Source organism: Chiloscyllium plagiosum, chromosome 14 (genome assembly GCF_004010195.1).
Source record: "Chiloscyllium plagiosum isolate BGI_BamShark_2017 chromosome 14, ASM401019v2, whole genome shotgun sequence".
Taxonomy (NCBI): Eukaryota; Metazoa; Chordata; class Chondrichthyes; order Orectolobiformes; family Hemiscylliidae; genus Chiloscyllium; species Chiloscyllium plagiosum.
The window spans coordinates 37888438-37904521 of record NC_057723.1 but is presented as its reverse complement, the minus strand read 5'-3'; the positions used below and the strand labels follow the sequence as shown (position 1 = coordinate 37904521).

General features: G+C 39.2%; 1 protein-coding gene across 1 annotated transcript in view; it reads left to right on the top strand.

The window, feature by feature from the left end:
* LOC122556645 (A disintegrin and metalloproteinase with thrombospondin motifs 2-like) overlaps positions 1 to 16084 on the top strand; it is a 227373-nt gene that overhangs the window by 178986 nt on the left and 32303 nt on the right. The window contains exons 10-13 of the mRNA XM_043703613.1: positions 4138 to 4251; positions 4970 to 5115; positions 11868 to 12043; positions 13763 to 13896. Coding sequence (XP_043559548.1) covers positions 4138 to 4251; positions 4970 to 5115; positions 11868 to 12043; positions 13763 to 13896 — 570 coding nt within the window. The remainder of the gene's footprint in view (positions 1 to 4137; positions 4252 to 4969; positions 5116 to 11867; positions 12044 to 13762; positions 13897 to 16084) is intronic.

The following is a 16084-nucleotide window of genomic DNA, read 5'->3' as shown; positions in this document are numbered from 1 at the left end:
GTTAAATGGTGGAGAGGACTCAAAGGGCTGAATTGCTTAGTCCTGTTTCTAATTCCTATGTTCTTATACAGTGCCCAAAACTGTTCATGTCTGCTTGGGGGAAGCACCACTGCCTCACATCACCAGGAGCCCAGGTTTGATTCCAGCCTCGGGTGACCATCTATGTGGAGTTTGCACATTCTCCCAGTGTCTACATGGGTTTCCTTCGGGTGCTCCGGTTTCCTCCTACAGTCCAAAGATGTGCAGGTTAGGTGGATTGGCCATGCTGAACTGCCCACAGTGTTCAGGGATATGCAAGTCAGGTGGATTAACCTTGGTAAATTAGGGGTTACACCAATTGGGTGGATTAGGGTGGGATGCTCTTCAGAGGGTTGGTGCAGACTTGATGGGCTGAATGGCCGTTTTCTGCACTGGTGGGATTCTATGATAATATTCTAAATGCACTTTGACCAGTGTCTTAATAAGTCTCAATAGTACATCCTTACTCTTGTATTCTAGCACTGTTGAAATGGATGCTAACATTGCATTTGCCTTCCTAACTGTCACCTGAATCTGCATGTTATCCTAAAGAGAATCTTGAACTAGGGCTCCCAAGTCCCTTTGTGCTTGAGATTTCTGAAGCCTTTCCCCATTTAGAATATAGTCTCTACCTCTATTCTTTGTATCAAAATGCATTACCTCCCACTTTCCTACATTGTATTTCATCTGCCCCTTCCCTGCCCAGTCTCCAAGCCTGTCCAAATCATTCAGCAGCCTCCCCACTTTCTCAGCACTATCTGTCCATACACCTATCTTTGTGTCATCTGCAAACCTAGCAACAATCCCTCAGTTCCTTTGTCTAGAAATGTTAATATCTAGAAACCTTTGTCTATTCATGTTAATGTATAACATGAATAGAATACCAAAGCAGACGCCTGTGTAACTCCACTAGATTTAGATTTAGATTTTTTTTATTGTCACATGTACTCATGCAAAAGTACAGTGGAAAGTGAATAATGTCACCATAATGGCACCATCTTAGGTACAGAATCATAAGAGCAAGGGAGAAAGAAAGAACAAAGTTAACGAGCCTTTAACTTTGATATTCATGTCATCATTGTTGATAGGATTAGTGCCAGAAGATTGGAGGATAGCAAATGTTGTTCCTTTGTTTAAGATGGGGAGTTAGGAGCCTTACTTTGTTTGTGGGTAAGGTGATGGAAAAGGTTATAAGAGATAGGATTTATAATCATCTGGAAAGTAATAATTTGATTAGGAATAGTCAACATGGTTTTGTGAAGGTAGGTTGTGCCTAACTAACCTTATTGAGTTCTTTGAGAAGGTGACAAAACAGGTGGATGAAGGTAAAGCAGTTGATGTGGTTTACGTGGCCTTTAGTAAGGATTTTGATAAGGTTCGACACGGTAAGCTATTGCACAAAATACAGAGTTTCGGGATTGAAGGTGATTTAGCGGTTTGGATCAGAAATTGGCTAGCTGAAAGAAGACAGAGGGTAATGGTTGATGGGAAATGTTCATCCTGGAGCTCCATTACCTGTGGTGTGCTGCAAAGATCTGTTTTGGGGCTGGTGCTGTTTGTTATTTTTATAAATGATCTGGATGTTGGGTGTAGAAGGATGGGTTAGTAAATTTTCTGATGACACTAAGGTAGGCAGAGTTGTGAATAGTGCCAAAGGATGTTGGGGGTTACAGAGGGACATAGATAACATGCAGAGCTGGGCTGAGAAATGGCAAATGGAGTTTAATGTGGAAAAGTGTGAGGTAGTTCACATCAGAAGAAGTAACAGGAATGCAGAGTACTGGGCTAATGTTCAAATTCTTGGCAGAGTAGATGAATAGAGAGATCTCTGTGTTCAGGTCCATAAATCCCTGAAAGTTACCACCCAGGTTGATATGGTTGTTAAGAAGGCATATAGTGTGTTGATGTTTATTGGTAGGGCGATTGAATTTCGGAGCCACGAGGTCATGCTGCAGCTGTACAAGACACTGGTAAGGCCACTCCTGGAATATTGCTTATAGTTCTGGTCACTGCATTGTAGGAAGGCTGTAGAAACTTTGTACAGGCTTCAGAGGAGATTTACTAGGATGCTGCCTGATATGGAAGGAAGGTCTTATGAGGAAAAGCTGATGGAACTGAGACTAGTTTCATTGGAGAGAAGAAGGTTGGGAAGTGACTCAATCGAGACGTATGAAATAATCAGCGGGTGGACAGTGAGAGCCTTTTTTCCTCTGATGGTGAAGGTTAATACGAGGGGACATAGCTTTAAATTGAGGGTTGATAGATTTAGGATAGATATCAGGGGTAGTTTCTTTACTCAGAGTAGTAGGGGTATGGAACGGCCTGTCTGCAACACGAGTAGACTCGCCAAAGTTAAGGGCATTTAAATGAGCATTGGACATACATATGTATAATAATGGAACGGTGTGGGTTAGGTGGGCATCAGATTAATTTCACAGGTTTCACAGGGCCTGTACTGCGCTGTAACATTACAGTAATTCTTAACAGTAAGTACAAAAGTAAAGAAATAAAGGTAAAAGTCAAACATCACAGGTTTTCAGAAGTGCTTAGCCACGCTGGGACTGGATTTCCTACAGGGACTCGATCTCCTCTTAGTCATGCTTCTCCACTCAGTCCATTCCAGTAGTCACCTGCTCTCATCTTGCCTTCTGTCAGTCAGCCAATCCCCTATCCTTGCCCCAGTTACTCAGCCCTATTTTTAACCAGGCCTTTCCAAGTATTCTCCAATTTCATCCTGAATAATGGACTCAAATCTCATCAATGACCAAGGGCAGGCTAATTGGCCGGGAGTGTCCTTGTCTTCTGCCTCCCTCCCTTCTTAAATAGAAGTGTTACTTTTCTCTATTCTATTTCTCAAAAGTAGCTGTCCAAATATAATTCAGGGTGTATTTATGAGTCTAACTTCATTATATTTCCAAGCAGCCAACCAACTGCCCAGCAATTCCTTTCCCAATATATTAAATTATGATATGAGTGTGAATAAAACAGGGAATATACATTTGAATCATAGAATCCCTGCAATGTGGAAACAGGCCTTTCGACCCACCAAATCCACACCATCCCTCCGAAGAGTAACCTACTCAGACCCATTCTTCGACTCTATTATCCTATATTTACCCTTGACTAATGCACCTAACCTACACATCCCTGAAGACTATGGGCAAGTTAGCATGGCCAAGTCACCTAACCTGCACATCTTTGGATTGTGGGAGGAAACCAGAGCACCGGAGGAAACCCACGCAGACATGGGGAAAATGTGCAAACGCCACACAGACAGTCGCCAGAGGTTGGCATTGAACCCGGGCCAAGATTAGAGTGGTGCTGGAAAAGCACAGCAGGTCAGGCAGCATCCGAAGAGCAGGAAAATTGATATTTCGGGCAGGAGCCCTTCTTCAGGAATTGAACCTGGGTCCCTGGTGCTGTGAGGCAGCAGTGCTAGTCACTGTGCTGCCTATTTGACATTAACTCAGTCACTTGGTATTGATGGCTTTGGATCGAAATTGTAATTTTTGTAGATAGTTTTCAACATGAGCATTATGAATCTTGCCTCAGTGTCTGATCAGGTGACCATTGCAGCCATTTTAGATCCCTGTGTAATCCTTTTTTAAAAACACATCGGTCTACAAAACAGGTATAACAATTAGATGATAGAAGTTAAGATTTGATTGTCCATTTTTTACTCCTGTTGAAGCAGTATTTAAATTCCTCTATGAACTTGCAATTAGTGACAATTGTTACAGCGCATTTGATGATAGCTAGAATATAAATTAAGACTATAATTTAGCAAGTTTTGAATGATCTGCTGAGTAAATCCACCATGACATTATCCTGAATGTATATGTTAAATATCTAAAAATTGTGCAGATTTTTATTTCTGTTACATGAAAATCCTTCAGTCAATGTCTTTTGCAATATTATACCGTCTTTTACTTTCAGAAAAAATGCGCATGGAAGTTTGCATCCTTAGATTACCAAAGAAAAATTATCACTCATAGTTAAGTACATTATAAAAGTCATGAAACCATCTTCAATTTTTTTTAATGTGCAATTTTATATTATGTAGCAACATTTAGCAGAAATGTATTAGCATCCTAAGCACTCTTCCATTTGTGGTTTCAGTTTCGTACCTTTGATCCCTGCAAGCAGCTGTGGTGTAGTCATCCTGACAATCCATACTTCTGCAAAACCAAAAAAGGTCCTCCACTGGATGGGACAATGTGTACTCCTGGCAAGGTAAAGTCATATATCCAGTCGTATTAACCTAGCTCTATGTTTTTCTTTTATATATGGTCCTATTTAGTTTTCTCAGACAGTAGCAGACATTTTGCAATTTCTAAGGAGTTATTTCAGATACTCTGTTTGGAAAATGTAACTTTGAATTCAAACTGAGTGTGATGAATACATGATCATAACAAGTGACAAGATAACAAGAAACAGGGAATAGCTGCGGCCAATGTTCAAACAACTCATTAGCACTATTTCTTTCAGTTTTTACAGTAGATATGGGCAATTTCATTGCTGTGTAATGCAGTAAGAATGACGCATCTTAACTCAAGAATGCAATGTCAGAACAGATTTCTATGATCTTCATCACTTAACATAATCCAGTGAGATTATGCTGAGAGCAGGAAAGTAATTTCATGACACGAACATGCTCGAGTCTGTGAGTGATAGCAAACCTTCAAGTTTGTAATTAATATCTGAACCCTGAGGTGAAATTACTTAAAATGACTCCTGTTTACTGTTAATTTTTTTTCTACTAAGCACTTTGAGTTTATGTAGTATGTTATAGTTTCACTTTGTTATTACTATTGACCTCTTTATTTTTTGCTAGCAGCAGATATTGTTGTTGTACACATCCAGGGTGTCGAGTTCATTTAAAAATGTGATATTCTGAAGGGAGGAAATGAAAAGTTATGGCTAAGTTGTGTAATTTCATTTTGCTTTCTAGCATTGCTTTAAAGGGCACTGCATCTGGCTGACTCCTGACATATTAAGACACGATGGAAACTGGGGGACATGGAGCAAGTTTGGATCTTGCTCTCGAACTTGTGGAACTGGTGTACGTTTCCGGACACGCCAGTGTGATAACCCATTGTAAGTAGGTTTTGATATAAATGATTAGTTACATTTTATCATTGAGTGTGATTGATGCAAAATTGAAATTATTGATTTACAATAAAACCTACTTCTCCTCTGTGTAGAAGTCACCAATGCCATTTTTTGATCCAGCTCAAAAACTACTTGCAATAGAAATTGTTACATGAAATAGATAACTGAATTTTTTTTTAGTTATCTTACATGATTTGTGATACTATTTCCAGTCTACAGAGTAAAACTACTCAATGATTCATTAATTTGCCCTGATTTTTGCAGTTGGCAACAAAGTGATAACATTTGCCTTTGACCATGAAGGAAGCTGCCCATAAAAACCCAGTTATTTCTGTGGCACTGATTTCATCTTTCCTAACTTTAGCATCATCAAGAAGGATAAACAGCCAATCACAGTATAATACACACACAGCAAACAGGCTAGAAAGCAAAAGCACATATTTTCCTTTACATTTTATTAATTTTATAAGGAGTGAAATAATTGATTAGGCCAAAAAAGTTGTAATTGAAATTAGAATTAGTTTTATTGTCACATGTACTCACATAAAATCATAGAATCATAGAGATGTATATGTGGTCCAATTCATACATGTCGACCAGAAATCCTAAATAAATCTAGTCCCATTCGCCAGCACTTGGCCCATATCCTTCTAAACCCGTCCTATTCATATACCATCCAGATGCCTTTTAAATGTTGTAGTTGTGCCAGCCTCCACAACTTCCTCTGGCAGCTCATTCCATAGATACGTCACCTGCTGCGTGAAAACGTTGCCCCTTACATCTCTTCTAAATCATTCCCCTCTCACTTTATACCAAGCCCTCTCGTTCCGGATTCCCCCACTCCAGGGAACTGTTACTGCATCCATTCCCCTCATGATTTTATAAACCTCTATAAGGTCACCCCTCAGCCTCCGACACTCCACGCTATTCAGCCTCTCCTTATAGCTTAAACCTTCCAACCCTGGAAACATCCTTGTAAATCTTTTCTGAACCCTTGCAAGCTTCACAACATCCTTCCTACAGCAGGGAGACCAAAATTGCACAGAGTATTCCAATAGTGGCCTAACCAATTTCCTTTACAGCCGCGACATGACTTCCCAACTGCTGTACTCAATGCACTGAGCAATAAAGTCCAGCATACCATAAGTAGTGTAAAAGGTCTACAATTGCCACTTATGGCACCACTTTAAATACCAAGATACCTTGGTACATATTCTTCAATACAAATTCTCATGGGGAGAAAAAGAAGAAATAAATAAGAAGTCCAGCATAAGACTACAGAAAATTAGCTTGGATTTTTCATCAGGAAATTAACCAATTTAAAATTAGTTTTGCAGGGTCGGAGAGAGTCTTCAAAGGTAGTTACAAAATTATTCACCATTGACAAAACTAAGCTAGAATTTATAACTTTACATGTTTTTTAACACTGCTTTCTTAGAATAAAAGGGCAAGTTCAGTCATTAGATTTATAATTACTTGCATATTGTGGAGGCTTCAACGGCATACCCGACGCCGCATCGAAGTGAATCATAGAATCCCTACAGTGTGGAAACAGGCACTTCAGCCCAACAAAGAGTAACCCACCCAGACCCATTCCCCTACTACTCTACATTTACCACAGACTAATGCACCTAACCTACATATCCCTGAACACTATGGACAATTTAGCATGGCCAATTCACCTAACCTGCACATCTTTGGACTGTGGGAAGAAACCGGATCACATGGAGGAAACCCACGCAGACACGGGGAGAATGTGTAAACTGTACACAGACAGTCACCTGAGGCTGGAATCTAACCTGGGTCCCTGGCATTGTGAGGCTGACAGCAGGTTCTGAATTCCATATTTAATTGAGAACATGCAGAATCTAAAAGTCGCAGTGAGGTACAAAGGAGTAAAAATGGTGAGCACTGACAGTTATATTGTTACTGTAAAATCAAAATCTTGCTATAATGTAAAATAATCTGGTCTTGCATAAACTTTAGATTATGCTGCAGTGAATAAAATCAAAGAATGTGTTTCTTTACTGTTAAAATCATTTGATTTAATCATAGAATTTTGATGTCCTTCAGTAAGAAAAGAGCACAAAGCAAAAGGCAGAATCTGAAAACAGAATAAAATTGCTGTGGTTCTGTTCGCCGAGCTGGAAGTTTTTGTTGCAAACGTTTCGTCCCCTGGCTAGGCGACATCATCAGTGCTTGGGAGCCTCCTGCGAATTCGGCATTCGTGTAGGAACCGGAGGAATGCACACTCAGGAACAATGGACTGACAGAAGAGACACAACAAACAGTGAGACAAACTGTCGTACCTATGATAATAAGGAATCTTCGCACAAACTTTGAACAGAATAAAATTAGCTGTGAACTGAGTCCAAAGCTGAAAAATGTGTTGCTGGAAAAGTGCAGCAGGTCAGGCAGCATCCAAGGAGCAGGAGAATGGACTATGAACTGAGCCTGTTCTTATTATAAAATAAATTAATTATCTTCTTTGTTTGGGTCACGATAAATCAAGAATATAGTGGCTTGGAGTTTCCATGTAGCTTATTTCGCTTAATTCACACACAGACTTCCAAATCAGTGCAAATTCTAATTCATAATAGATTCAGCACAAATTGAGTTAATGCAATTTTTGTGCTAATTTAAATAACACCATGTTGTGAAGGGCTCCTTCACCCCTCCCCATCCTATCCAGGCCCTCGATCCAATTAACTTACACTTCGAATTTCAGCTAAATGTGTCCACTTGCAGGTCTTTAATTAGTTAAGCTGCTGTTCTTTAGGTACATGGACATTGCATCTTATAAGAGCTCTTAACTTTTGAAAAAATGAGTAACTGACAATAAGGCTTTTAAAAATGTGTTGTTTATTTAAGATCTTTTAAAATCAGGTTACTCACATGTGAATGTTTTGAGTGAAAATGTTTATGCTTTGTTTGTGGTGAAAGCATTTCCAGCTGTGTTCCTGCTCTGAAATATATAAATATATATAATTTTCTTTCTTGAAATATATTCTAAAATGCTACTCAATTGCCCTCTTCTTAGCAAGACTTAATGTAGCAATGTATAGATAAGTTGTGCAGAAACTTGAGCAAAAGATTCAATTTATAAACTTAGCTCATTGAATATGCTGAAATTGTAATCACTCCTCTAGTCCCTCCCTACACTTATCTCAGTTGTTCTTGTTTTACTGCTCTTTCATTCACCTTTTCTTCAGCTTCTCTGTTGCTGTTTTCTTTGGGTGGTCTCCTTTTTACATCTTCTCTGATTTCTGCCTGGCTCATCCTTCCATCAATTGTTCTTTTGGTTGGAATGCAACAGACAGGAGACTAGTCACAGGCTGTAGCCATATCTTGGTGTGGTATCTGTAATGAATCCTATAAAGACTACATTTTCTTTTGGCAGATATGGCACTTTGGTCAGGGAGAGGAACCCATTCAAGGCTGTAATACCAGTGTATTACTGACAACCCAAGGTTATCACCTAGGTCTTTTCCTAAGATTTGAGGCACAGACTGCTTTGTGTAAGTGCAGATTTAGAAATTATTGGAAGGATATGGGATTCAATGAGAGGTGCAAGATGGCATAAACATTGTAAAAGATTGTGTCAAAAAGAACTGGAAGGGTGTGCTGTTATGAAGTGTATTGGTAAGAACTCTAGCTATCTTAAAGGTGCCAGTCAGAGCTTGAAGAGTTCTCAGGAAAATCACATTAAGACTGAGTGCACAGATACAGGCTCAGATTAGAACCATATAAAGAATCCTAAATTTCACTCAAATCCAGCTTATCCAGTTTGCACAGGGGTAGGATTTCAGATGGTTCATAGTTTACACATGCTCATTTCATAAGGCACCTGGACAATTAAATAGTAGTTGCTTTCACTTAAGATGGATTTTGCATTCCCTAATGTCTGGAACCCAGAGTGTGGAGATTACGCCAAGTCAAAGCTAGTCTGTCCTCAGTCGATTCTTTTGTAATGCCAGGCTACCGTTTTCGAGAGCTCAGTTATCTCTGTGGATATAATCCCAGAACACTTTGGGTTGTGGGTCAGGCTTTTTTTAACAGAGGTCAGGTAATTCTTTGGGGATGGGGATCACAGATCTTTGGGGGCTGGGGTAGGGCACATCTGCCCTTTAGGATTGTTAACTCTGGAGAAGAGTGCGTCGAAAAGTTGCACAAAGTTCTTGGAACTGTCCACCTATCAAGAGCTGTCAGGACCTGTTAGGCTTTGAGGAATATTATGACCTGAGAGCACTGTCTAGGTGTGCCAAGACCAGACCTGTTAAAATGTGTCTTTTCATTAAAGACAGTGTTTTTCTTAATCATGTGCAGACCACAATGTAGAATTTTATTTTTGTCCTGTGTGCATGGGACCTGTTGATAATCAGTGAGTTTTTTTATAGATGAATTGAGATCGGATGGTGAGAGTTATGGGGATGGATAGAGGCCTTTAGGTGGTGCCAGTGGAATTGATAGTGCATGGGAAGTCTGTGGGGTTGAGGGGGATTAAGGGAAATGTGAGGGATGAGGAATGGAGGAATATTTGATCATTTTATTTTAGTCTTGGCTACAGTGCTGAAGACCCAAGACAGACTTTTTACCCAGTCTCCCCACCCACTAACCACTCCACTGAACAAGCGGTCTCTTCAAATCTCCTACTGCACACCAAAATCGAAAAGTGCAGGCAGATACATTTAAATATTAGATTTGTGGAGTTATGATTTCTCTCATCTCTTACAAACAACCTGGAAATGAAAATTGAGTCATAATGTGCAGGCGTGGCTGAATATCAGCATTGAATCTTATTGAGATCGTATGCTGAATGTATACTTTTAATATATTTTAACAACTGTGAGATGGTTTACACTGGAGTTTAGCATTGTAAAAGAAGTATTTCAAGATTTGGAAGTGAAGGGAAGGATTTAGGAGGAAGTGATTTTTTTTTAAGAAATTTAATGCACATCCAGAACAGATCATTGGATCTTGTGTGGCATTATTCAGAGTCATTCAATGTATATGGTATCAATCTGACATCTTTCTATGATCTTTGCACCAGTAGAGACCTGCAAAATATTTGTGGTGAAATTAATATACTTCACAAATTCCACATTGTCACCCTTCCTCCCAAGTCGTTCCTCCGAAATCAGTCCTCCTTCCTATGTTGTCCCTTCAATGTCATACTAACCCTCCTATATCATTTCATTCTTCCCAGGGCACCTCTCCACCATCCCCTCTATCTCATTTCTTCCATGCCATTCTCTCCTCTCCATTCTATTTTTATCCATACCATCCTTCCCATGCCACCCCTTTCAAGACATGCCCATCCCATTCATTTTGTGCAAGTCTTATCATCTCCATCCCAGCTCACAACCATCCTTTTTTGCTGTGTCATCCCACTTCCTCATTCGACACCTTCCATACCTTTTCCCATGCATTCCTGTCCCACTCCCATACTGTCTTCCCTGCTGCACCCATTCCTATCTTCAATCCCTAACAGGGACCTTTTCCACCTCCTTTTCCCTTTATCAATCCACACTGCCACTGCCAAATCCATCCTATGGCAGGCATGCATCTTGTGCCTTCACACACCAGCCTTATACACCAGCTCAACTCTCCAACCAATCAGAATAATGCAGACAGAACAAAATTGCATTATTAGTATAGAATCTGATTGTGACCCTTTACTCTTCCAGTCCTCCTTCTGTCTTTAAGAATTTATTTTTCCTTATCATAGAACCTTAATTAGTTAAACAAAACAAATAACTATAGTTGGTGAAGATCTGGAATAAATAGAAACAGCAAGTGCTGGAGAAACTCAGCAGCATCTGTGGAGAAAGAAACAAATTAAGATTTTGTGGAGAAAGAATTAAGATTTTGAGTCAAATGACCCTTCGTCAGAATTAGTTTCTTTTCTTTGCCATCTCTTCTGGGTTTCTTTTTAGTCAGACATTTTCTGCATTCTCATTTCTCAGTGGGATGTGGAGTTATTGTTCGGTTGGCTGTATGAGCTGGGGCAGGCAGGTGGGATACATGTATGGATCTGTTTTGGCCATGAGCTGGCATCCGGTCTTCGGCACAAGTAGTCTTTGGGGTGATTAGTTAAAGAGCAATAAAATACAACAAAAAGTCATCCCTAATATCATTTCTCTCACTTGACTTTCACATCGAAACGTCATTGCTATCTCCTCCCTGCCTCCTTGATCATATCATTCATCTACCATATCCTTTCACTTTGCTGATTTCCTGAAACTCGCATTCCCATTGCTTCTGAACTCGAAAACGAATTTTCAAACACTGAACTGGCAATTACTTGTCAATAGAGCTTGAAGCTTGGAACAATTGCACTGCCTAGTTTTGAAAGGACTGAAAGGCTTTCATTCAGACCTTGCAATTTAAAAACTTTTAAAAATCAGTTGGATTTTATGATTGGGTTAAAAATATATTCCCAATCAATAATAGCCTCTCATACCCAGTAAGTGATTGACTATTTAACCAAAGTAGAACATCCCATTGTATATCACACTGCAGGAACTTGAAAGTATGTTTGCCTTTTGATTTTCCACAAGAGGATGACTTGTGCATCAGTGCACTTTAGGTAGCATATATAAAAATGTGATTTGTACAAATAATTCTGTGATCATTTATCTTAAAAGTTTGATGATGCAGGTAATATTTTACAGATAGAGCTCAGTAAGCTAGCCTTAAATGTCTTGACTGTCAAATTACTCATTTTCCTCCCCTAGACCTTCCAATGGTGGGCGAGAGTGCTCTGGACAGAGCTATGAGTATGAGCTTTGTAACACAGAAGACTGTCCAGAGCATTTTGAAGACTTTAGAGAACAGCAATGCAGGCAGTGGAATAACAACTTTGAATATAACAACAGCATGCATCAGTGGTTGCCATATGAACATCGGGACTGTAAGAATGTTTTAACTGTTCTTGTCTGTGGCATTTTCATTTCTTCAATGTTCCTGAAAAGTTGTGAGTTAGCAGGTGCACAAAGTTAAGGGGAAAAAAAGCTTTTGCAGCTTATAATAAACACAACGAAGTATAGCATTACATGTATTAAAATAATTGCATAAAATTGGATGTTAAGTAGAACTGAAAAACCTGCAATTTCAATCGTATCCAATAATGCTGGTCAGCACCAATCACATTGATATTGCAGAATAAATGGTCAGGGATGTAATTTGCAAGCGATTGTTAGATGTCAGCATTTCTGCATTTTACATGCCCACTTAGCTTATGTCATCAAAAAAAAACAGTAAACATGATGGAGAATGTTGCTAATTGTATGATTCTGCAATTCAGTAAAGCTGACCTCAGATTTTGAAGGTGTTAGATGGCACACCCCTGCTGCCACCACCCAAACCAAGTAAGGCCTACTTAACCATCTCTATACAATCATCTCCAATGCTACACTGTCTCCAGGGAAACAGGATGTCCCATTGTAGGGCCCTTGTTAAGGAGTAGATGAATGCCCTGCATCTCAGGAAGTCAGTAAAAAAATCAAAGAAATGGCAGGGGGCCCAGAAGAACCAAAATGCCGTGGGTACTTAAGCTTGTAATGTGTGTTTCTAATTCTAGATGTGTCTGCAACATGTGAACTATGCTGGCACATTGCAGAATTCTTTTTAAGTTCTTTAAATCACTATTAAGACAGTTACCTTAATGAACTCCATCATTGGGAATAAATAAAAGTGGTAGGTATCAAATACTGTAAATTACAAGCTTTGTAATTCTGCATCATGTGTGAAATAAATCCCATTCACAACTGAATCATATTGAAATAAAAGTAGGCAATGCCTTTGCATTTGACATTGTACAATATATCAATACTCATAAAAATGTTAGAATCATTTAAGACATGGTACATGGTTACTGTAGCATGTATGGAATGAACAATGGCAGCTTCTGCTCCTCTCTTTTCTGGGTATGTTGTTTGCTAGAAATTGATTGCCATGACTACTCAGCAACTCAATCACTGGTGCATCATCCATTAACAAGATGACAGAACCAACAATTTTCATATTGCAGTTTATGAATAAAGATAAATATTCTGAAGTGGAAGATGGAAATGTTCATACTGGGTCATATAATGGACGTAAACAAATCATGGTTTGGCTGACAGATCATTCCTCATTCCAGCTTAAGATCTTCAGCCTTTAATTGAAGCAATTAGTGGAATGATTTTCTATCTGATCCATGCTGTTGGTGTCACGAGAGGCACAAGGGTGTGTACAGAGTCCCATGATTTTTCACTTGTGGAGCAATGTACTTCACATATGGAAATGCACTGTTGGCACCTCCAGTGTGCTTACAGATTTTTTAAAAAATTGCTTTTCCTACATGTGACAGTAACAATTTCATTTGTGCAACTTTGCATAGAACAAAATGTAAAAGCAAACAAAGGGCACACTACTAAACCTTGGGATCAGAGATGACTGCCTTCTTTGTCAAGGGACCACTCAAACTGATCTGACATCGGTGCAGCGATGACAGATTGCTAAGATACTAAAGTGATCATTTAAGTTGCACTTATAATAAGAAAGGAATTTTCAAAGACATAAAAAGTTGAGTTACTTTATCAAATGACAAAGTTAATTTGTCTGTAATGTAATTAATATCTCTCAACAGCTGAACAAAGGTGCTTCCTCACCTGTGAATCAAAAGAAACCAGGGAAATTGTTTACATGAAGCGGATAGTCCATGATGGAACACGATGTTCATATAGTGACCAACATGACATTTGTGTTCGAGGTGATTGTGTGGTGAGTAATGTAATGTTTTGCTCAACGTAGATGATAGAAGTGACAATTTTGTTTTGAATTCTGTCAAGTGTGCATTTTATCTAGCCCAAGCTAAGCTTAATAACTAGAATGGGTTCCACTGTAACTAATAGAACGATCTTTTAAAATCGTATTTACGGGAGATGAATATTTTTAAGGTATTCCATTTTATTAATTATATGTGTCTTTTGCACAAACAAGAACTTTTCCATTTTAAAAACCCTAGTATACTACTTCAGTGGCATTGTTCACACTGTCTCACTGGCTTGGCTGTTCATATAATGATGAAATATAAAGAACTTGAGTAAACAACATTGAAAGTACTTGCCTCTTTGGCTCAATAATAGAACCATTGCCCTGCTCTCAATTAAATGGAAATTGTTAACAGGACTCACTTCTCACCACTACAAAGCAAAGGGTTCTGACAGACTCTTGAGTAGATGGGCATTTCCTACCAAACTGATTGAATTTTTCAAGATGGTCACTAGATTGACAGAAAATCATTACGGGTAGAAATTTTAAACCTCTGTAGTGTGGCAGACATGAGGAGGGTCCTCGCATCGGTTCAGCTTATACTGGGGAGGCTTTGCTAGAGCCCCAGGCTGTCTCGACCGTAGGATTTAAATTTCTAGCTTAATCAGAAATACCAACTTTCTTGGATTATATCTGTTTTTCTCCTGCTTTAAAATAATTACTGTTTAACCAATTCCTATGGACAAAATACATGTAGTTATTTAAATAATTCCATTTTTGTAGAAATCGGCAGAACTTCACTCAACTAAAGTTAGCATTTTTGAGCATTGCAAAGCAGCCAATATGTATTGTTTAGTCATTGTGATAAAATGTAATTAACTAAAATAAAGTGTAACCTCTATATATAGCTCTATAATATATGCACACCATATTGTAAGCAGTCTGCTTGTTAGACAGTGCCAGTTTTAAAATAAAATAACTAAAGAACAGGATCTAAGAAGAGGTATTTTAGTAAAAGAGAAAAACCACATCATCTTTAGTAAACAAATATTGGAGCAAAATAATTCCATTAACTCCAGCAAAAATTCTGTTTCCTTTTGAACGTTAGATTTAACCAAATAAAATCCAGGTAGAGTTTAAAATAGATTTTCATCTAAAAATATTGCTTTTACAAAATTTCTCAGGGATATTATGGTGGGCACTCACAGCCTAAACACAGATAAGGTCAGGGGGTATTCAGTCCTCACATATATCTCTGGGAGAGTTGTGCCTGTCCTGACTCCACAGAAAGCTGGTCCCATAAGAAAATACCATCTATGAATCTGACTGTTTGGCAACAGCTCTCAGGTATGATCCAGAAGGAGGGTAGGATTGAGGTAATAGCAGGAGAGGCTGATTTCCAGTCAGTGCTTGTCATCCACAGAAATTATTTTTTAAATGCACTTAACGTACAACTCATTGTGGCATCTGAGGTAATTATTGAACAATTCTAAGTGAAATAATCCTAACATCAGTCAGAGTCATAGAGATGTACAGCATGGAAACAGACCCTTCAGTCTAACCCGTCCATGCCGACCAGATATCCCAACCCAATATAGTCCCACCTGCCAGCACCCGGCCCATATCCCTCCAAACCCTTTATATTCACATACCCATTCAAATGCCTGTTAAATGTTGCAATTGTACTCGCCTCCACCACTTTCTCTGGCAACTCATTCCATACACATACCACCCTCTCTGTGAAAAAGTTGCCCCTTAGGTCTCTTTTATATCTTTCCCCTCTCACCCTAAACCTATGCCCTCTAGTTCTGGACTCCCCGAACCCAGTGAAAAGACTTTGCCTATTTACCCTATCCATGCCCCTCATAATTTTGTAAACCTATATAAGATCACCCCTCAGCCTCCGATGCTCCAGGGAAAACAGCTCCAGCCTGATCAGCCTCTCCCTATAGCTCAGATCCTCCAACCCTGACAACATCCTTGTAAATCTTTTCTGAACCCTTTCAAGTTTCACAACATCTTTCCGATAGGAAGGAGACCAGAATTGCATGCAATATTCCAACAGTGACCTAACCAATGTCCTGTACAGCCGTAACATGACCTCCCAACGCCTGTATTCAATACTCTCACCTATAAAAGAAAGCGTACCAAACGCCACCTTCACTATCCTATCTACCTGCGACTCCACTTTCAAGGA